The 22,248-nt window shown below is 41.0% G+C and overlaps 1 protein-coding gene across 4 annotated transcripts in view; it reads right to left on the bottom strand.

Annotated features, from left to right (window-relative positions):
- The window catches only part of CDKAL1 (CDK5 regulatory subunit associated protein 1 like 1), a 332,139-nt gene that overhangs the window by 202,443 nt on the left and 107,448 nt on the right, over positions 1–22,248 (bottom strand). For all 4 annotated transcript variants that reach the window (XM_042462008.1, XM_042462010.1, XM_042462009.1 and 1 more), the window contains one exon: positions 7,567–7,670. In XM_042462008.1, coding sequence (XP_042317942.1) covers positions 7,567–7,670 — 104 coding nt within the window. The remainder of the gene's footprint in view (positions 1–7,566; positions 7,671–22,248) is intronic.

Below are 22,248 nucleotides of genomic sequence, written 5' to 3'. Positions count from 1 at the left end.
GAAACCTTTATCTGTTTAAACGTTAACACAGGGTGTGGGAACTATGTTGGCCTTTCAGATATAGTTGCTCCACACCTCCCAACAACCCTAGCCAGCATAGTCAATACAGTGTGCCCGTGCCATACGCGGCCTTGAGCATATGCGCTCAAGCCGCGGGGCGCGCACGAGGCGGAGCGTCCCATTCAATTGAATGGGCGCACGTGCCTGTTGCGCCCCGCACCGCCGCGCACGAGCCTCATTGTTTCCAATGGGGCTCGAGCATAGGCGGAATTCACCTTACGCGGAGGGATCCGGAACGGATCCCCCGCGTAAGGCGAGGACGGACAGTACTGAGAAATCCTGTGAGTTGCAGTTCAAGAGTAACTAGAAGGCTGTATTATTCCCATTCTTGTTTTACCTCTCATTAACAGACAAAGTGAACAATGTACATGTTAGTGAGAGTGGAGTGGGGGTGGAGAATAAAGAAGAAGAATGATATAGGTCATTAGAAAAATGAATTGAGTAGCTGTATGATGAAGGGATGACCATCTGTTCCCAACCTGATCATTTCCAGATTATCTGTATTTCCAGAAAAAGTGTGTTGTGTATTCCTGCATGGTAGGGGGGTTGGATTGGATGACCCTTGTAGCGTCTTCCAATTCTATTATTCTATGAGATGAGATGAAATTCCACTATCTCCAGGAAACAATTCACTTATGTATTTTGTAGTCCATCGGGGAGGAAAATTCCAGGTTGAGGGATGGCAACTTTTAAATGACCAAAGGAGGATTTCTAAAGATGCTAGTAACAAAATAGGTCCCTAAGGTCAATGGCATCAGTTTTGTGCCATTCTCTGTAAATCCCATGGTCTTCCTTGGAGACTAAGGGTTCCAGCAATGAGTTAATTAAAAACAACCTAACTAATTAAATGAATTCAATTATTAGAGTCAGTGCCAATGAATTAATTTTCCAATATCTAATACTGAACACTGGCCCAAAACACACTGCAGAAATAATCCAGTTTAAGATCATTTTAAATGTTCTGGCTCAGTGCTAGGGAACCCTGGGAATTGTAGTTTAACCAGAGCTCTCTGACAGAGAAGGCTAAATGTCTTGCAAAACTTCAGTTCCCTAGCATTGAGTGAGGGCACTTAAAGCAGCCTCAAACTGGATGATTTCTCCAGTGTATTTTGTACCATTATTTACAGCGCTTTATAAATAAAGGTTAATAATAATAATAATTATCAAATTATTATTTCAGGCCTAACATTCCAAGCTCTGACCAAGAGAAATGCAATCCCACTCTCCTCTTCCTAAAGACAAAGCCTTGCATTTAAATCATAAACCCACTTATGTTTGATCAATCCTAATCCAAACTAAGTTTCTTCAGTTGTCTCACAGTACAAAACCATGCACTTTAGTGCATATGAAACAAACATTATGCAGAGACAGGGTTGAAAGTGTGCCTATGAAAGATTCCTCTGTACCATTGATAGTCTGATTTCTCTATGCCACTGATAATCTACACCAGGGGTAGGCAACCTTTTTGAGGTGGGGGCCGGGTTGCTGTCCCTCAGACAACTGGGGGGGCCGAAGCCGGGGGGTGGAGCTTCCATCTACCGGGGGCGGGGCAGCATGCCGGAGGTGGAGCTTCCACCCTCTGGGGCCAGTCCTCCTCCTCTTTGCCGGCTCCTGACGGGGCCCCAGGCCCCGTCAGAGGTCGGGAAAGAGCCGGCGGGGGCTGCCAGCGCTGGAGACCTCCTCCTCTTTGCCGGCCTCTGACGGGACCCCAGGCCCCGTCAGAGGCCAGCAAAAAAGCCGTTAGGGGCCGCCAGCGCTGCAGGCCTCCACCTCTTTGCCGGCCCCTAACGGGGCCCCAGGCCCTGTCAGAGGCTGGCAAAAAAGTCCTAGAGGCCAGCTGCCGCCACCGGAGCCCTGTTAGAGGGCCCCAGCGATGGCAACGGGCCTCCTAGAGGCCGGCTGCCGCCGCCAGAGCCCTGTTGGAGGGCCCCAGCGATGGCAACGGGCCTCCTAGAGGCCCGCCATCGGAGCCCTTTTGCAGGGCCCCAGCAACAGCAATGGGCCTCCTAGAGGCCCGCTGCCGCTGCCGAAACCCTGTTGGAGGGCCCCAGCGACGGCAACAGGCCACCTAGAGGCCCGCTGCCGCCGTCGGAGCCCTTTAGCAGGGCCCCAGCGATGGCAATGGGCCTCCTAGAGGCTGGCTGCCGCCGCTGCAGCCCTGTTGAAGGGCCCCAGCAATGGCAATGGGCCTCTTAGAGGCCTGCTGCCGCCAGAGACCTATTGGAGGGCTCCAGGGGCCTAGAGGCCTGTCGCAATGTCTTGTGCGAGACTTCGCCGCCATTTTGAGGGGCAAAATGGCTCCCGGAGCAGCGGCAATCAGCAGCAGGAGTGCGCAGGGGACGGCCAAAAGGCCTCCATGGGCCACATCCGGCCTGCGGGCCGGGGGTTGCCGACCCCTGATCTACTCAGTATTAAATTTTTATCTGTTCTTGGATTAAATGCAATTCCTTTCAATGGCCATACTATTGTGATATAAAGTAATCTTACTTTTTTAGACTAACCAGCCTTTCTAAAATAAGCCATGGATTTTGGTGTCTTTATTTTTGCTGCACACTAGTCTTCACTGCTACCTAAATAAATAATCATTTAAAGACTGTAAATACATTTTTGTTTCCTTGAAGAGCCATTAGAAAACACTGTATGGGATAATGGGAGTGGGAGGAGGAACCTAATTCATTCTGCTGTCCTGTGTGGCTTTAACAAATGACAGACTGGTGTCAAAATATTTATCTTGGCATAAGGGTTTCTACATTAGCAGAGTCTACAGCCAGGACTTGATCCATTCTTAATCCACAAAAGGGAAAAAGAAAGAAAATTTTTAAAGTTAGGCATCTCTAGAGAGTCAATTCCCATTAATTTTAAAATCTCAGAACTTTGTGTGCCAAAAATATAACAAAGAAGTAAGTTGGTCAAGGGGAAAATCTTTCTTTTTTCCTTCTTTCCTTCTTTCTTTCTTTTGAAATAGAAGTGATTAGTAACGTTCAGTACTAAGTTTAGGTGAACTGATACCTTAAAATAAAACTGTATGTTAGATTACACACACATCCAGTCAAATATCTTTGGATCCCATCTGTACGTCTTCATCACCATTCCACTCCTCTAGTTTCCTACAGCTAACTCTGGACAGTATGTTTATTAGAGCCTCATAAGAGATAGCATATATATATATATATATATATATATATATATATATATACACACACATACACATACACACACACACACACACACACACACACACAACCTATGAACTGGAATTTCATAAAAGTAAAATAAAAGATGTACCCTCAAACATTTTTTTAAAACTTAGGTTGCCAGCATGTGTACTAACTATGATGACAATGACATGTAGTGTTAGCAAATTATTATTCAAATGAGAGACATCTTCATTCCACTAAATGCTTTTAATTGGGTGGTTTGAAATGTTTCCTGATTCACTCCTCCTACAGTAATTCCCACCGTACCACACAACTGAAGAGTCCATCAACTGCCTCCCCACACACAATTTTTCAGAGGGCACAAGAGGAAGAACTGGCAAAAGTCATAAATCTCCTTTGACTATAAAACAGTTCCCTGAATGGAAGTGTGCTTAGGGCTAGCCTCTAATATTGAGAATCAAATCTAGTTCAGGCATATATTTTCATTGTATGACTATGGACTCTAAACAGGAAAGACTGTGGTGAAAAGCCAAAGCTGGCATTTAGGGAGAGCAGCAACTCCCCCCCACCACCATTCTAAGCTATTTTGGATCTCATCCTGGGTGAAATCTAAGATATAAATTTGACGAATAAATAAAGATTGCTCCAAACTACTTAATTATTCCACCAGCCTCACAGGTTCGACGCAATGAATAGATACTGGTCTAATCAATGAAAGAATTAAGTATGACTATCAAAGGCAAAAATCCCATTGCTTGAAAACAACGTTTGTTGTTGTTAACCCTCTTTGAGTTCATCCCAACTCAAGGCGACCCTGTGGATGAGACATCTCTAAGACTTCCTATCTTCCACTGCTCTGCTTAGGTCCTGTAAATTCATACCTGTGACCTCCTTAATAGAGTCCATCCATCTAGCTTGCAGTCTTCTTCACTTTCTGCATCCCTCTATCTTCTCTAGCATAATTGTCTTTACCAATGAGTTATGCCTTCTCATGACGTGGCCAAAGTATAACAACCTCAACTTTACCATCTCTAAAAACAAATAAGTATTGGTAAAACTATTACTCCTCTCCTATACATGAATGACTCCCTTGGGGGAAAAAACCTCAATTATTTTAAGAATACACTTGAGACAGTTCTATTTCTTTTATTGAGAGGGAGACACAATTTGCATTTAAAAACATTATTTATCATGCTTTGATACTGTTGTTTTGTTTTATCAGAGGAGGACAAAGTATCTTCTTCTTGCTGAACTATAGCTCCCAGCATTCATCACCATTTGGTCTACTAGCTAAAGCCGATGTGCGTTCACTTCAGCAACATCTGGAGGCCTGTACTTTGCCCATCCCAATTATGTTGCTAATTTTATAGATTTTTAGTTTATTAGGTTCTTGCACTGTTATTGTTTTCCGTGTTGTAACCTATGATGAATGTGAATTTCCTCAGAAAGAGCAGGGTATACTGTAAATGCTTAAATCAAAAGGTAAATCAAAAGGACTCAGAAGGCAGAGAAACCTCAATCCAGTTATCAAGTGGCTACCATACCCCAGACTGCACATGCCAATCAGATTCTAAATGCACAATGAAAGGAGAAATATATGTTATTTATTAAACAAAGCCACTGTAAGGTTTTTAACAAAGACTACATTACAAATATTTTGGATTTAATCAAAAGTAAATACTTGTCCTGCCAAGAAGAAACAGGCTCCCTCTTTGTTGACCTTCCTTCCATTATGCCTAACAACATGTCAGTTAGAGTCTTAGGGGACTTCAACAAAAGACAGTGAAACAATGCTATGAAACACAAACTGTTTAATGCCGAGCCAGTTTAAAAAAACAAAAATAAAAGTAACACACACACACAAAATAAAATAGTCCTAAATTGAAGGGACTGCTATATGTATATTTTTGACTGAACTGTCCAATAAAAAGAAGAAGAAGAAGAAAAGGAGGGGAGAACCAAACAATTTTTCAAAAATGGTAAAGAATAAAAATGCAGCATTACAGAACAAGAGAATATGGGCTCAGACATAACAAACCTTAAATTGTCATCAAGAAGTTCTCAATATAAAAACTCTGTCAGAAGGAAAGCCAAGGCTCTGTACTTCTCTTTGCTATTGAAGGAAGTTGCTAAAGCCACACAGTAAAAAGCATGCTGCTGCAACTATACAGTACAGTACGAACAGAACCTGTCTAATAATAATAATAATAATAATAATTATTATTATTATTATTATTATTATTCATCTTAATCACTTGGAATCCAAGCGGATTACAACAATAAAACAAGATACAGTTAAAATTCTAAAAAACCCTATCCCTCCCCCCCAGTATAAAAACATAGGCCTGTTACAGACTGCCAAAATAAAGCTGCTTTGGGTCTCTTTGGAGGTATGCTGTTTAAATGATCCATGCATCCTAAGAATCCGGAAGCTGCACCAAAGCTGCACTCCAGTGCTTAGGAATGGAGTGTGGCTTTGGCGCAACCTCCGGACTCTTAGGACCCATGCATCATTTAAATAGCATACCTCCAAAGAGACCCGAAGCAGCTTTATTTTGGCAGTCTGTAACAGGCCATAGTAATACTAAAAAGAGATTAAACCAGACAGATATTAAAACAATAGTATAAAATCACAGTTAAAATCAGTGGAAGATTTGAAAAAAGAAATGTATAGTGGGAACCAGATAGGATGGAAAAGGGGATGGAGAAAAGGGGAGAGAAGTGTGTGGCAATTCTTCTCAAGATGTGCACTTCAATACAATACTATATTAAATCTTTAGAACACTTCAAAATTGTGTGTGCATATATGTGCTTTTGTGTGTGATGATTCAGAACTCTACAAGCATACATTCCATTTCAGGATAAATGACAATTCTAGTTTTCATTTCAGCTAGGAAACTGCACCAGAAATTAGCTTATTCCCACAGTGACCTTTCCTATTGTGATCGCAGTCTGAAAGAAACCTAACTGCCCTTCTTGACTAGGTTCTTCTGATGGACAGCTTGGAAAAGGGTTTTTTGAGTGGTGGGGAAGGGAAACTACAGGTGCCAACATGCCCACGGGGGGGGGGGGGGGTCATGGAATTATAGCCTCAAAAATAACTTTTCCATTGTTACTTAGATTAGCATTGCTAATCTAAGAACTGTGAAATTTAGATCAGGTAGCCAAACACTACAAGAGACTATAGTTTAATTTGCACTGAAGAAATAATGCAGTTCGACACCGCTTAAACTGACATAGCTCAAGACTAAGGAATTCTGGTATTTGTAGTTTTGTGAGATATTTAGCCTTCCCTATCAGAGCCCTCTGGTGCCACAACAAACTACAAATCTCAAGGCTTATATAGGATAAAGCCATGGCAAAGTGGCACTTAGCTGCATTACTTCTGCAGTGCAGATTAGACCTATGACATCCAAAAGACAAAAGAAAACTAGTGACATAGGCCTGAAACAGGGGAGAGGGGGAGTACAGCTTCTGGCTGCATTGGAGGCATGGTGTGCAGACGACGCACACCCTTTATGTTGCCAGAAGATGCTCCAAGGCCACCTAAGGGAGCCAAAGGCCGCCAACAAAAAGAGTGGTAAAAAGCCACTCCTTGCCAGCATCCCACGGTAGCAGCCTGTTTTAAGAGTCTTAAAATGTCCAGTCGCTACAGTCCCATGCCGATCTGGGATCGATTGCAGGCGAGGTGGCCTCTGGCCTCTCCAGGCTGTTCGTCTGCTTCACCCAATAGACTGTGAACTTGAAATTCTATGAGGCTATTTTACTGAGTTGACAAAATGACTCCCTGGTGTATAACAGTTGAACCATGTCTTGTTCCTTTGATAAAAAGCCAGTAACCACAGAAAGATGGCTGATAAATGTAAGCAGAATGGGAATTTTTTTTTTAAAAAAGAAAAAGGCTATGTTTTAGCTGCATTCTAGATGTAATTAGCATATTAGCATTCCAAAGCTGCATACTTTTATATGTTAGTTTCTCTCACTTAAATCTAATTGAGTCCAAACCAGTGTGTCTTCTTAAGTCAACACTTATATAAGGCCTATTGAATCAAGAGGTCTGCTATTACTGGGACTAACAATTAGATTAAACTTTTATAGCTATTATTTGAATGCAATATACTTCTGGAACCCTGACCATATCTGAATTGTAGAAGCTAAATTAATATACTTTTATAGGTATGTTTTGTTTTATAGATTTCCTTTAGTTTGGAGGGAAAAAAACACTCAGCATTGCTGGAGCACACTGATGCCATATCACATCTATTATCAAGTGTATAATAACACCACACTGATTTTCATTTTTAAAAAGTCAAACTGCAGTTTTTGAAAGCAAAGCAAAACAACCTACCTTGGAAGGACTGTCTGGTTCTGTCAACCAGTTCTTCAACAGAATAACTTGCTAGTTCTCCTCTGGCATGCTTAGTTTTGCAGTAGGTACATGCATTCAGACAACTGGAAAAGAAGTATGAAGTGCATAAAATTCCTGATTTTTAAAAGTAAATGTACACATTAGTTCTTGACCAATTAAGTATAGCTTCTCTGCTCTGCAAAATATATTTATGTGCAGCTGTTGAAACTGTCTACAACTGTCATTTACTGACACACAAATCTGACTTTTTACCTTTTTCAAATCATGTAATATATTTCCTCTCAAAGATCAGTCATGCAATATTTGTCAGGGTTCATATATTCACTAATTCTTTTGTCTCTTCATTTTTCTGCTTAAGGAATAAAAGCACTGAAAGATGCAGGTACTAAGGCAAAATAAGGATAGTCCTTTTTTTTTTCCATAAGACTTGGTCTATGGTTAAGCTTCTCTTAGTTGATTATGGCACTTAATTCACACATCATTAATCCATTTTGAAGAAATCTGCACACATATTCTCACTGGAGAAGCCTTCCTAGGGACTGCTGGTATGAGATAGGATGGAATACAATAGTTCCAAAAGCCAATACGACATAGACTATTCTAAAGATACATTAATCAATTGAAATTGTCACCGAATGCTATGGGTGTAGAAGAAGAAATCTAACATTTGTTGAAACTGGGTCAAGACAGGTTGTCACAATATGGTGAAACAGTCTGTTGATGATTCTTCAGAACCCATGAGAGTTCTCTTCTCCGCCACCAGATTACGGAACCAAGCATTTTACTTGGCTCATAATATTTTCATAATATTCATAATATTTTTTGCAATTTGTGCAAAAAAACCTATGCACAAAGCCATCTCCTTTTTGTAACTGAACACTTACAGTTAGCATGAAGGCAAGCTGTTTAATACAAAGAAATGCAAATAAGTGAACCATCAGTACAATTTTTAATTGTACATGTGAGGCAATTCATCATACAGTGCGCCCATGTATGGCATGGGTGCGCTATACGCAGCTTTAACCTTACGCGGAAAGTTAAGCTGCAGGGGAATGAATGGCGCGTGCGCTGTGACGAATGCGGGATCACTCCCCCATTGAAACTAATGGGGTTTGAGCGTATGCATTTTTTCCCATACACGGGGTGTGTGTGTTCCAGAACGGATCCCCACGTATGGGAAGAGCCTCCCCCACACACACGTGTGCACACACACTATCAGGATTTGTTTGGGGGTGGGTCTCTTTGGCTCACTCTTAGGATGAGAGAGTGTGATTTGCCCAAGTTCACCCAGTAGGTTTCAAGAGCTGAATGGGGATTCAAAGCCTGGTCTCCAAAGTCATAGCTTACTGTTCAAACCGCTAAGTGATGCTGGCTGCTTCTAATTTATTACATTTCTGTAACAAAAGAAAGAAAGAAAGAAAGAAATTTATCACCTGATACCAAAATCCTTATTACTGATGTTAGGGAAACACAAACAAATATTACAGAGCTAAACCATGGCCTAATCCTTATTCTTCTGCCACATTTAAGAGACAGTGAGACTTTAAGATATCCACCAGTCCTATGTAGTTACAGAATGAGTAAGATGTCCCAATAAACTGTTCTGGAACTGGCTCTAGACCATGCAATCATTAACTTAGAAGTTTGCACTGTGGTGGAATCTAAAGATTAATCACAACAAACTACATCTAAAAGGAGTATATGAAGAATTATAGATAAATCTGGTTATCAACTATAGTACTGTAACATCAATAACTTTTGAAAATGCATATTTAAAAAGTTTCCAAGATCAACACTATTTTTTGTAGGAATAGTTCCTGGAAACAGTTCATTATACTTAGGACAATCAGAATAGTCACCTATTTTTCCACCAAGACATCCTAATATTTCATTTTCCCCTTAGCTAAGCAGACTTTAACCTAGTCTGCATAAGGTTTTTAAAACCTGAAACATTCAACAACGATAAGGTTCGCGATTCAATCCAACAGCAGAATGACAAAAAATATAATTGTTTTGATTATTTTCCATTTTTTTAATTCCTCCCTTATGTGCCTGTTCTACAAACGTCTATAAAAAATTATGTAACTGAAAACCAAGATCAGGGAGCTAAGAGCAAATGTTTCCTCTTATCTACAGGGAACATAAACCTGCTAGAAATTTAAAATCTGTAAAATACATCTTTGGTTTTAGAAATAGGAAATACAAGACTGTGGTATAGCAAGCACTACAGAGAAAACAGGACTTCAAAGCACATTTTCAGACCAAGAGAAAGTAAAGTACCATAATAGCTGATGGACAATAAAGTGAAGATCATGCAAAGTATCATATTTTCTAACACTACTTTGCTCATATTCTAAGACGAGCTGAATCCAAAGTGAAATGCCTCACAGTTGGATATCAGAACAACTGTGACAGAACAGGGAAAACGACTTCCCCAAAGTATGGCTCTCATCTGGAGAAGAGAATGAAAACAGACAGTTGTACAAACGCTAAAAGATAAAGTGCTTTTTGGAGAAGGGTAATCAAAGAGTTCAAATTTTATAAGCCAATTACAGCTCTCAGAGTGCATTTAGGTGCCCGCTTTATCCATCTCTGCTTGTAGAAACCAATGCTATGCAACAGATAAGGGAAAATATTGGTTCATTTCTAATCCAACTAGAAGTCATGTGCAATTACACAACTGAATTTTCATCAAGGCATGGGGGCAAATGCACCACTTATTGCTTGGGGAGTGATAGAATAAGCAGTACCACAGAGCAATGCTGTATTCCTGGCACTGGAGAGCAACCAACACATCAATGTCAATTTAATGTGAAAAGCCATCTAACAAGGGCCTTTGGAAGACTGTACCCTCTTTACCCCACCAAAGCAAGAGGAAGACCATGTCAGCCACAGCCAGCAGTAAGTGAAGGAGTATATAAAGGGAACTCCACCTGCCTGTCAGAAAGAACTCTGTTCCAGTTTTGGAATCAAGAATAGCAGTAAGAGAAACTATGCTCAGTTCTAGCTAGATGTAACACTGGCATCTAATGGATATCCCTTCCCTAGTGTTAAGAATCAGGAGGAGGGGAGACTTTCCAAGATCATCTTTATATGATTTCCTCTCAAAAGAATAACTGATAGGCTGTCATCAGTCAGAGTGAACTTTATGACACATACTAGTCTATCAAGCTGCTTTGGGTGTCTCTGAATCCTGTTGCCTTCAATCCACCTTGAGGAAACTATTCAAAGTAAGGTGCTATGGATTTTCTCGCCCAATACTCATAAATGCAGAATACAACACAAAACACTCAAATCCGGAAAAAAAAAAGTTTTGGAAATTATACAACCCAGAAACCTAGGGAAAGGGAGAAACTACTTTTTAAAATAATAAAGACAAATTTGTAAATAGGTATTTTATTATTATTATTATTGCTTGGCCATAGGCCACTTGCATACAAATATGTAAGAAGTTATTTACTTCAGAGACAAAGAACAAGGATAAAACAAGAGAAAACAGCTGAGATAGACAGGGAGGGAAGGCCGGAATTCCAAATAAACTCAAAAAAAGGAAGTATAATCTAGGTCCAAACTACACTGCAGAAATAATCCCATTTGAGACAGCTCAATGCTAGGGAATTGTGGGAACTATTGTTTTGTGAGACATTGAGCCTTCCCTGTCAGAGTGCTCTGGTGCCACAATAAACTACAGTTCTCAGGATTCCCTAGCACTGAGCCAGGCAGTTAAAGCGATCCAAACTGGATTATTTCTGCAGTGCATTTTGAACCTTAGCTAGATGTTTCATGGAATCAAAGAGTTAGAAGAGACCACAAGGGCCATCCAGTCCAACCGCCCTGCCATGCAGGAACTTACAATCAAAGCATCCCTGACAGATGGCCATCCAGCCTCTGTTTAAAGACCTCCAAAGAAGGAGACTTAGAGATGGAACTCACCTCCTTTATGACTCTGAATTTGCATTTCAGACTCAAAACACATGGGCCAAATAAGGCGGCTTCCGGCTATTTTGGGGGGTGTGGTGTTTACATGATGCATGCTCTCAAAGTGGCCAGAAGCTGCTCTGAGGCTGTGCTAACGGGGGAGCCAACCCAAAAGGATCGGATTTAATCCACTCCTGCCAGTGGCTCACTTTGGAAGTGGGCCATGCAGCCACTGCGGTCCTGGCCACTCCTTCCAGGCTGTCTGTTTCAACCGTTGTTTGGCTGTTTGAAATTAAAAGAGCTCCCTTTCAAAGGTAAGTATGAGATGTATATTGAAAGACAAGGCACATGATGTATAACGCCACAGAACTGCAATGGGAAGAAGGCAACAGAATAGTGAGGAGAGGCAGAACTGTAGCCACACACCTTTCTGATAGCATCATAGACAGCTGCACACTTGTCTAGGGAAGACTTGGAGATCTCTTTATGCAAACCAATCAAATCTTCAACAGCTTGCATAATTGCCCAGTTCTGCAAGTGTGGGTCAGCAACAGGATTCCTCAATCTCTTTAAAGAGACAATGCCAATTTCTAGTACTAATTGTCTAAGGCAGAATTTATTTCAGGCTTTCAACTTAAAGAAGGACCACAAAAACATTTTCTGTAAACTGTTGGTAGAAATGGAATTTTTCCTCTCTTTCCACTTGAGTAGAGGAGATGAATGGCACATCAGGCAGATGACATTACAAGAAACTCTAGAAGAATGAGGAAGGCATCATGGCCAGCACCACAAAGAAAACAAGCAAGATTGTTCTGATACATTTGTTATTAGTTCTTTGGATATCTGCTGGAAGTTATAATTTTTTTACACTCTAATCATTAGTGTTGAGCACACAAATCATGAAAATAAAGTTAGGAGTAGTAATGGGGGATGGAGAGGCTTAGTGGTTAAGATGCCAATTCTGATGATTGGAAGATCAGAAGGTTGGCAGTTTGAGACCCGAGTGCTGCATGATGGGTGAGCTCCTGTTACTAGTCCCAGCTTCTGCCAACCTAGCAGTTCAAAAACATGCAAATGCAAGTACATAAATAGGTATGTCAGAGGGTGGAAGAAGGGGAGGAGTCGGGTTGGGGTCCCGCACTTGAAGACGCCATGCAGGAGGACCCTGGTGAAGCCAAAGAGGACAGGCTGGAGCTGGCTCAAGGAGAAACAGCTGGGACTGGGATGATGTCCTGGACTGCAGCCAGCACACACAAACACCACTGATAAGGATAGTAATTAGCAAGGCAAGCAGTTGAAACAGTCCACAAACCTTGCAGGGATTGAGAGAAAGAGCAAACCAAAAGCCAAAGCCGAAGTCAGGAGCAGAGAGATCACGATAGTCAATCCAGTCCAGGGTCAGAGCAGCCAGCAGGTAACAAGAGTCCAGTCCAGGATCAAAGCAGCCAGCAGGTAACAAGAGTCCAGTCCAGGGTCAGGCAGCCAGAAAGTAATGAGAGTCCAGTCCATTCCAAAGTCAAGGCAACAAGGAGTCAGGATACATGAAGCCAGTGCCGGCAGCAATCACACCAAAGGATCATGCAATAAACTCTGGCATTGAGTTGGCATCTCCCTGTTTCCTAAACAGGGGATGCTCTCCCCTGTACCAGGTGAGGCTGGTTAGCTAATTGCCTCACAGCAATTCTCTGGGATCTGCATCTGCCAGCACTTTAATCCCTGCACTGCCTGAAGGAGGGAACCTCCAAGCCTGGTTCCTCCCCAGAGTCACCACTAGGCTGCTGTACCACCAGAGGAATCCCACCAGCACTAGGACCTGGCTGAGCCTCCTCCTCTGGGGCTGGGAGATCAGGGCTGGCTTCTGGCAGAGCAGGATTAACACCTGGTGTAGCCTCAATTACCTCTTGCACTGGAGCAGGATTAGCACCTGGTGTAGCCTCAATTACCTCTTGCACTGGAGGAACCCCATCCTCCTCCTCATCCTCTGAGACCTGCTCTTGGCTGGCCATGACTGGTGAGGGCCGGGCAGGAGGCGGTCCCAGGGGGTAGAAAGGGGCAGAGAAGGAGGACCAGGGGGAGGAGAGAGAGCGGAAGTGGACGCCGATAGAGGAGGGAGAGACAGGCTATGAGGAGGAGATAGGGGCCTGGGTACAGGACGCCTGGGTGGCCAAAGTAATTCGCCAGTACTTCTGGGGGCGCAGGGTGGCAGGTGGTCGGGGAAGTGACTGGGAAAACCTGGTAGAGGGTTTCTTCGCCTCCCGGGTCCACCCCTCACTCATCCCTGGATGAAGACGCTGGTCCATATCAAGCGTGCCCCGTGATTAACCCTGGTCCCTGACTGCTCTGGACATACAGGGGAGGTGTTGGCCAACGGAGCGGAGCTCTAAGGAGAGGCCAGGGAGAGAAACGGGATTTGGAGCAGCAGGCACCAACCCGGAAGCAGAGCTACGACGCTAGTTATAAGGGCAGTGAAGTAAACAGCCTGTGTTTTGTTGTTTCCCCACTTGGGCTTGTTGAAGTTGCATTAAAGAAGCATTGAGCATCTGTTGGTGTCTACGACTTTCTATTATGGATCCTCATGGGCCATCCTCACCTACCAGCGTAGCCTGGGTCCCGGCAACAAGGTACCACTTGTCCTTGGACAACGCTTGCTCTTCGGCTTAGTAACGAAAATGAGCACTGCCCCTGACAATCAGTTACGACTAGACATTCATGTCAAGGGACTAACTTTACCTTTTTAATGCAACTATTTTACATTATACTGCTTTAATTTGTTAGAATTTTTTTTTTTTTGCATCTGTCAATATAAACTATCACCAAGAACCTAAGTTGTAGATTCTGATTGTTTATTTTAGGATGTAAATATCATGACATTTGAAGAACTAAGTACTACTTTCAAAGGACAGGGCATCCAGAGATATTAGCAGGTGATACCTGACTGATGAAATCTCAGGATTAATTTTATCACTGAATGCTGCTTTATAGCATTACAAGAGTACCAAAATATCAACGTTCTGACACAGCAAAGTAGTGGATATAAATGGTAAATAGCTAAGAGAATCAGCTAGTTATGAAATATGAAGAGGACAGACTACCCGAAGACCTTATGTCCTTATTCTAAGAGCTGATAGAAATGGGAATGAAGGTATTTATTAGAACCGAATACAAAGTAGGAAGGTACTGATAAAGGAGTTCTTTTAAGCAGAACAAATGAAGTATTTGTCACCTCATAAGCTCAGACCAACAGTGAATATTACAACTGCAGAAGTAGAATAGTCTAAGGCAGCGGTTCTCAACCTGTGGATTGCGACCCCTTTGGGGGTCGAAGGATCCTTTCACAGGGGTCGCCTAAGACCATCAGAAGACACATATTTCTGATGGTCTTAGGAACTGAAACACCACAATTTTATGGTTGAGGGTCACCACAATATGAGGAACTGTATTAAAGGGTCTCAGCATTAGTATGGTTGAGAACCCCTGGTCTAAGGGATAAAGTACTTGATTTGGATTGGATTTAGATTGACGTTTATCAATAGTATCAACACGATCAACAGACTTTAAGCATTTCTTTGAGTAATCTGTATTCTGTCACTTTACACTTTTTAAAAAATAAATGAATAAAAACCATTTCTATAGAAAGCAAATAAAATATTTCAGAGGTTACATCTCAGACCATATAACTGTTTGTAAACATTTATGCATATCTTTTTCTGAGTGATCACTTACTCATAGATCTTATTTGATATGGCAAATATTTTTGCAATTCATAGAAACACCACATACTCCTTAAAAGTGCTAGGTGACATTTATTATGAAGATATAAGTTTAAGGAGGGTAATATCTGTACATGTAAAATTCTTTAAATCAGAACAGTTCTGATAGCCATGGAGATCTGGGTGGGGTGGGGTTAATAATGGGAAAAAATTGCAAGAGCTGGAGCCATTGATGGTTATTCCAAGTTATCAGAATGAGACATAAACAGCTACATGCCAGCCTAATGCCATGGAAACATCATGAAAACTGTCAAAGATATTGACATAAGTGCTTAGAATCCACATGCATAAATTGTCAATACTTAAATCAATTGCCATTTTAAAATTCAATCACCATATTTATGGACGCATGGCTAAAGAAACACCCAAAAAGTGAATTTGGTTACAGCCTGCATTATTCATATTTGGACACCTGTCTATGTGTGAGACATAGACAAAATCCAGCCTGGATTAAAAAATGCTTTCTATTATTTTACTTCATTGCTATGACAATGCCCACTAAACAGACCATAAAATATCTTCTGTTACCCAGAAATTCAGGTTCCTTAGTTATAAACAACACTAAATCAGCAGTAGTGACCTGAATGGGGTGTTGGTCTCTTACTTCTCCAGTTATCTTTACTATCCTCCTCCCAGCAAAACACTACCATCTGTCATCCAGAGGTTATTGTGTTGGTCTTATAGCAAATCTAGTAAAATCAAAAATCCACCAGATCTCAAAAGCTTGCAACATGTATATTGTGCATTTTGGCTGGCCCAATAAAGGCATCATTGTTTGGTGGGGTTTTTTTATGTTACTGGATTTACTACCATATTTTAGTGATAGTACAAAATAGTAACAGTAACGTGCACTTAAGAGGTGCCACTGGACTACTGAAAGCAGTAGTATAACACAGTGCTATAGACTGTGATTCTGGAGACAACGGTTCCCTCTCCCTTTCCGCATTCAGTATAAGCTCCTGCTGTCGACATTCAAAGCCCTCCATGGACTGGCCCCTCCTTACTTATCAGACCTTCTTTCTCCTCACCTTCCCACTAGGGCCCTCCTTTCTGGTAGTCAAGGGTTCCTCTCTCAGCCCAGGATTTCCTCTGCACCATCCCGGATTCGCCCCTTTTCACTTGCTGCCCCTCACTCCTGGAACCTTCTTCCCCCACAAGCAAGAGCCATCACTTCTTTAACTAGCTTCAAAACGGAGTTGAAAACCATCCTGTTCAGAGAAGCCTTCCCAGGCATTGCATAATTGTCGCTTACTATCTGATGTTCTTTTGTTGCCTGTTTATCGAACCATTTCCTGTATTGCTATGTATTGTATATGTATTATCCTACTTGAGAGTATGTATTTTCCCTGGAAGAAGATTAACCATCCATTATGAAGCCAAGCCCTCCCTCCAGTCCATCTGCCTTGGTCCAGGCCTTGGAGGTAGAGAGGAACTGCTGGACCTCTTACCCTTTCCCTCCACCACTCTCTTCTCCTTCTGTGTCATGTCTTTTTAGATTGTAAGCCCGAGGGCAGGGAACCGTCTAACTAAAAAGATTCATGTACAGCGCTGTGTAAATTTACAGCGCTTCATAAATAAAGGTTAATAATAATAATAATAATAATAATACAGTGGTACCCCGGGATACGAAAGCACCGCCTTACGAAATTTCCGGGATACGAAAAAATCCCATAGGAAAAAACTGTTCCGGGTTACGGTTTTTTTTTTCGGCTTACGAAAAAATTTTTGGTGCTTTTCGGCGCTTTTTCGCACGAAACGCGGCTTTCCAGCGCTAGCGCCTATGGCTTTTTCGGGTTACGAAAAAAATCGGGTTACGAACGCCGCGGTGGAACGAATTAATTTCGTAACCCGAGGCACCACTGTAATAATAATCCCTGCTCAGCCGTGGAAAACCACCAGGTTATCTTGGCAAGTCACACTCTCTCATCCACAGAGGAAGGCAAAAGCAAGGAAAGGAAGAAATCTAACCACACTTCTGTGCAATGAACAAGACATTTAGTAAATGAAGGGGTTCTCTGAAGCAGCCACATAGAAAACTCAGCTTAAAAGTAGACTTATCGCTGCCTGCGATAAGAGCTATTGTGTTCACTTCCTCAATGGCTTATGGGACAGAGTGGTTAAATCTCACAGGAAACATTAGGCTACAGTTAATTCTGAAACATTTAACAGATTCTTGGGATAAAAGGTATTGTTTCAAAACTGGTCAAAACATCCGGAAGAAGGGGGTTAAGCGTTTTGTGTGAGTGTGGCAGAAGCTAGCAAGCTTAATTTAGACTGCCAGACATAACTATCAGGCATGCTTCCAAAAAAAAAGTATGGCAGTTGCTTCTGTGGGAACACAGTTTCTGAATTGTGTGGGTGGAATAATAGTGAAGAGAACACTATAAATCATCATAAATGACTGAATAAATAAATACACAAATAACAATGTTTTTGAAAACAACTTGCTCCATGTCAGGTGCAGGATACTCCATGCATATACCAGTGTGACTAATTCTTGCAAACTCAAACAATATAACAGTCTGGCTAATACCTAGCCTCCTTTTGACAGTTTAAATTACTAGTAACAATGATCAGAAAATCTTGAAAACAGCTTATTATGAGAAAGTCCCTGATTTATATCCCAGAAACAGCTCTTGGAACAAGAGCTTTGCTTCTGCCCAAGCAAATATGATACTCTTGTGAGCACATCTATCACTCCAGAATACATCTAACTGTCTCAAACAATGCTCAAGACTAATAAGAAAAAGTTTAAATATATGATATCCATACTTCCCAAAACTAAAGACAACCCTAAGCTGAGTTAAAGTGAGAAGCATTTTAGGAAGCCTACAAAGCTACACCTTGCTTTCCAGCTGGAACATGTGTGGTCTCTGATGACTACAACTATCAGACTATACAAGGTATTCTCTGATTATCTTTACTGTCAGAGGTCGAAAAGCCAGTGAAATGGGGTGAAAAGATAGATGGGCTGTAGATGGCAGGACACCAGAAGTATATCAGGTGCTGAGATGCCATCAACAACAGTACGTTCTGTATCAGAGGGCATGATGCTGTTGGCCAGGAATGACAAACCACCAGCTCACAGCTCATATTTGCCATGGAGGCCTTTGGTAATGTCCCTCCTCAAAACTCCATCCACTTCCAACAGACTGGAAAGCTGGCGCTTGAAGCAACAGCATCCCAAGGCTTTCTTCATCTCCTGTTGGCATGAGAAGCCATAATTCCAAGGTCTCTGCTCAACCCTTGCTGATGTAAACAAAGCAGCAGGTAGGATTTCCAACACTTCTAAAGAGAATGGTTATTTTAAAATCCAAAAGTACACATTGCAGTGATACCTCTTTCTTTCTTTCGGGCCAGTGAAAATACACTAGGCTAGCCTTCAAAACCCACTGGCTTCTCCATAAGGCAAATATGGTTAAAAAAACAAAGCGCATAGGGGAAGAAACGTGATGATATAGAGTCACAGTTCTGCATCTTGCTTGCTACAGATGTGACAGTGAGAGGGTGTACGGAGACTGATAATTGAGGCCATGCTCCTCACCTCCGAAAGTCACGAGAAACAAAAGCAGTAAAAGAAAGCAATAAAATTCCCTTTTCCCATCTGCTGCTGCAAACTGCCTCTCTTTGAGATCTGGGTTTCTCCCTGTCTTGTGTGAATCCACAGGCCCCTATGTTGGCAGAGTTCAGTGATGACCTCCAGAAGCTCCATGCTGCCAGCTGTGGAAACAAATGCAGGTGATGCAACAGGCATAGTTTATCAATTGGGACCAAATTAGATTGTTGTTAACTATTTTGAAGGTTTCATGTAATGCAGTGTCAGTCCTGGTAAAAGTGACTTTAATGCCACAGCTCAAGATGCTGAATGCAGAGCATTACCACTCTGACTTTCTATAGTCCTGAAAGGGAATAAAATACCAATAATGCTTACTATTCTTATCAATTAGTCAGAAGCTTTCTTTATTCCATTCTAATAGCATTAACAAGTGCACCTGTTAAAAGTTTTGTTCTCTACCATTCTGCCACTGACTACATAATTTGGTTTTCTTTGATACATCTTCTTTCGTGTGCATGCCTATGTATGTATCCACAATGCAGAGAAAGAATTGTAATGCTGCAAATCCCATGAGTCATAAGTGAAGGGCCAATGACATCCAAACAATGACACCTTTATTGTTTGGATGTTATAGGATTTGCTATATGGCCAACACGGGTATCCCTAGATGTTTTTTGAAGAGCGAATGGTGAGGCATGATTGGAGTTGAAATAAAAAAAAAAAACATCTGAAGGGCCACATGTTCCTCAATCTTTTACAGTGAACATGGGCTCAAATGTCTTGCTTAACTTACTGATATCTATTGTAAACCAGTGCCTGCTTTTCTATGTCCATCTTGTCAATTCTTTTGTTACTTTTGAGATGTTTTAGAAATAAAGGAAAATCAATACAAATATCGGATTAGAAATGGTCATTTACTCTGAAGTTATGGAAAGTAGCACAGTGAATCAAGCACAATTTAATTTGCAGAAAATGAAATGTATGCCAACAAACGAGGACAGTTTATCAAAGAAAGAAGAAAAACAGACTGGCAAAGGCTAGGGAAAGCAGATGACTAAGCAAACCCATTTGTAAACACACTCCCAGCTGTACTTTTAGTCTAATAGGAACTCTGGTTGTTGAGCAACAAGTTACATTGCTTCAAGATAACTAAAGCTTTAAAAAGAGTACATAAACACTCATGACTCACAGAGAAACCCCAAAGTATAAGTACACTAGACATTTATCTCTTCAAAACAAAAGACACCAAGTCTGGCTCTACAGTGCAAAAGATCATGGGACTGCCAAACATTTGGAGAAAAATTTAAAATAAATTGATAGACCTGATGAGTTGCACTTTCTTGCTTGAATTTAGTAGAAACTGTTCCTTCCCTGCCCTCTCCCAGCTACAAATTGCCTTAAGGGGAAAAGAAAAGGCTCCAGTTTATTTAAGTCAATACAAACACACAAATGCATTGTGTAAGCCTGTTGGTTTAAGGAGTAAACACATTGGAAGACCAAGTTTAAGAAGTAAACACACTGGAAGTGTCTCACTGCACACACCTTAATACAAACAGGTTCTCTACTGTTCATCCTCATCCTTGAGGTAATAGAAAGTACAGGTCCTGTGTTTGAATGTACTGTACTCATTTATCCAGCATGGCCAACTGACAGATTCTGGAGGCTGATGTCCCCAAACACCTGGAGGGCCAAAGATTAAGAACTACTCAATAAATTTTCCATTTCTATACAACACTTATAGGTTTTCTATTACTATACAAAGTTTAATCAACTTGTTTACTGGGGGTAATATCACTGCCTTTACATCCTACTAGGTCACTACAGTCTTCACACTGTGGCAGTCCATGCCGCAGACTAAGGATTTCTGTCTGGTGACAGAACCTTCCCTGTAGTGCCCTTGCCCTTGTGGGATGATCTCCTGCTTTTTAGTTGGCATGTTTAATTCAGTAATGATTTTTTTTTCTTTCACTTTGGCTTTCCCCATAGCCATGCTGTTCTGAACAATGTTGAATACTTTTTACAGTGTTTTACACAGGGACCTAAATACCCTACAGACACCAAATCCTGTTTGAACTTGGAAGCTAAGCAGGGTCAGCTAGCCCTGGTTAGTACTTGGATGGGAGACTGCCAATGAGAGAGAGAGAGAGCACAAGTAAGGGTTTTTTTTTGGTAATGATTTTATACCTTTAAAAAAGTAATGCTGTTTAATGTGATGATTGCTTAATTGCGTTTTAACTTTTCTATTATCATGTTTTTAGCTTTTCTTGTTCTTAATTTTTGTGAGCCACCTTGATCCTATGCTGAGAGAAAAGGGGCATATAACTATAATAAAGAAATAAATATAATAAAGAAATATACATGAAGTAAGTAAGTAGAAATCCCAGTCCCATTGAAATAAAATTGAAGAAAGACTGAAAATACCTCCTGGGCATAGGTTTACAGCTTGAAATGTATTGGGCCAGAAAAAGGGATATTATACAATGCCTTTGAAGACATCTCCTTTTGGCTCAATAAACGGGAAGAATGTGATAGTTTGAATTCAGCTTGGGACCAACATAGCAGAAAGATTTGGGCACATATTTTGCAACTTAGTGTAAAGGAGGAGGAGGAGGAGGTGACAGCATTTCCTTAACATATATGATGTCAGACACTTAGAATAGAATAACGAAAAGACAGACTGATCTGTGAGAATGCTTTCCATTTTGTTATTGTTAACTATCTCTGATACATGAATATTTTATATACCCCAGCTGGTGTTCTTGCATGCTTCAAGGGCTGGCATTATTGGGAGAACAGAATGGATATCTAAACAAACTCTCTAGTAAAAATCAGAAAATATTTTCTCCACAAGAAAACACCTCAGGTTGTGTCTAGGTTTAGTCATACATACATCAGACCCCTGAAATGAAGGCAACTTAAGTAACTCATGATTGACTAAAGTCCTACTGAATTTACTGAGTCTACTTTAAGTATGACTAAGAGTGCAGCCACATTGCAGAATTAAAGCAGTTTGACCTCAACTTTAACTGCCATAACTGTATCCTGTGGAATCCTGGTATTTATAATTTGATGAGGCACCAGAGCTTTCTGTCAGACCAGGCTCAATACCTCAGCAAACTACAAATCCCAGGATTCTTTAGGATAGAGTCATTGTAGTTAAAGTGGTGTCAAGATCTTTAATTCCACATTGTGGCTATACCCTAAGTCTGGATCAAACCTTATACTATACAAGATTTTATCAATCTTTGCTGTACTCCAATATGTTCTTCAGGTGAAAACATTCTTGTTGCCAATAATATAAAACTGTACCATAGTTAGAGGGGAGTATGTATACCTATGGATAGATATAATAATAATAATAATAATAATAATAATAATAATAATAATAATAATAATAATAATAATAATAATAATAAT

The sequence above is a fragment of the Sceloporus undulatus genome, chromosome 4, assembly GCF_019175285.1.
Source record: "Sceloporus undulatus isolate JIND9_A2432 ecotype Alabama chromosome 4, SceUnd_v1.1, whole genome shotgun sequence".
Taxonomy (NCBI): domain Eukaryota; kingdom Metazoa; phylum Chordata; class Lepidosauria; order Squamata; family Phrynosomatidae; genus Sceloporus; species Sceloporus undulatus.
This window is presented reverse-complemented; position numbering and strand designations above follow the sequence as displayed.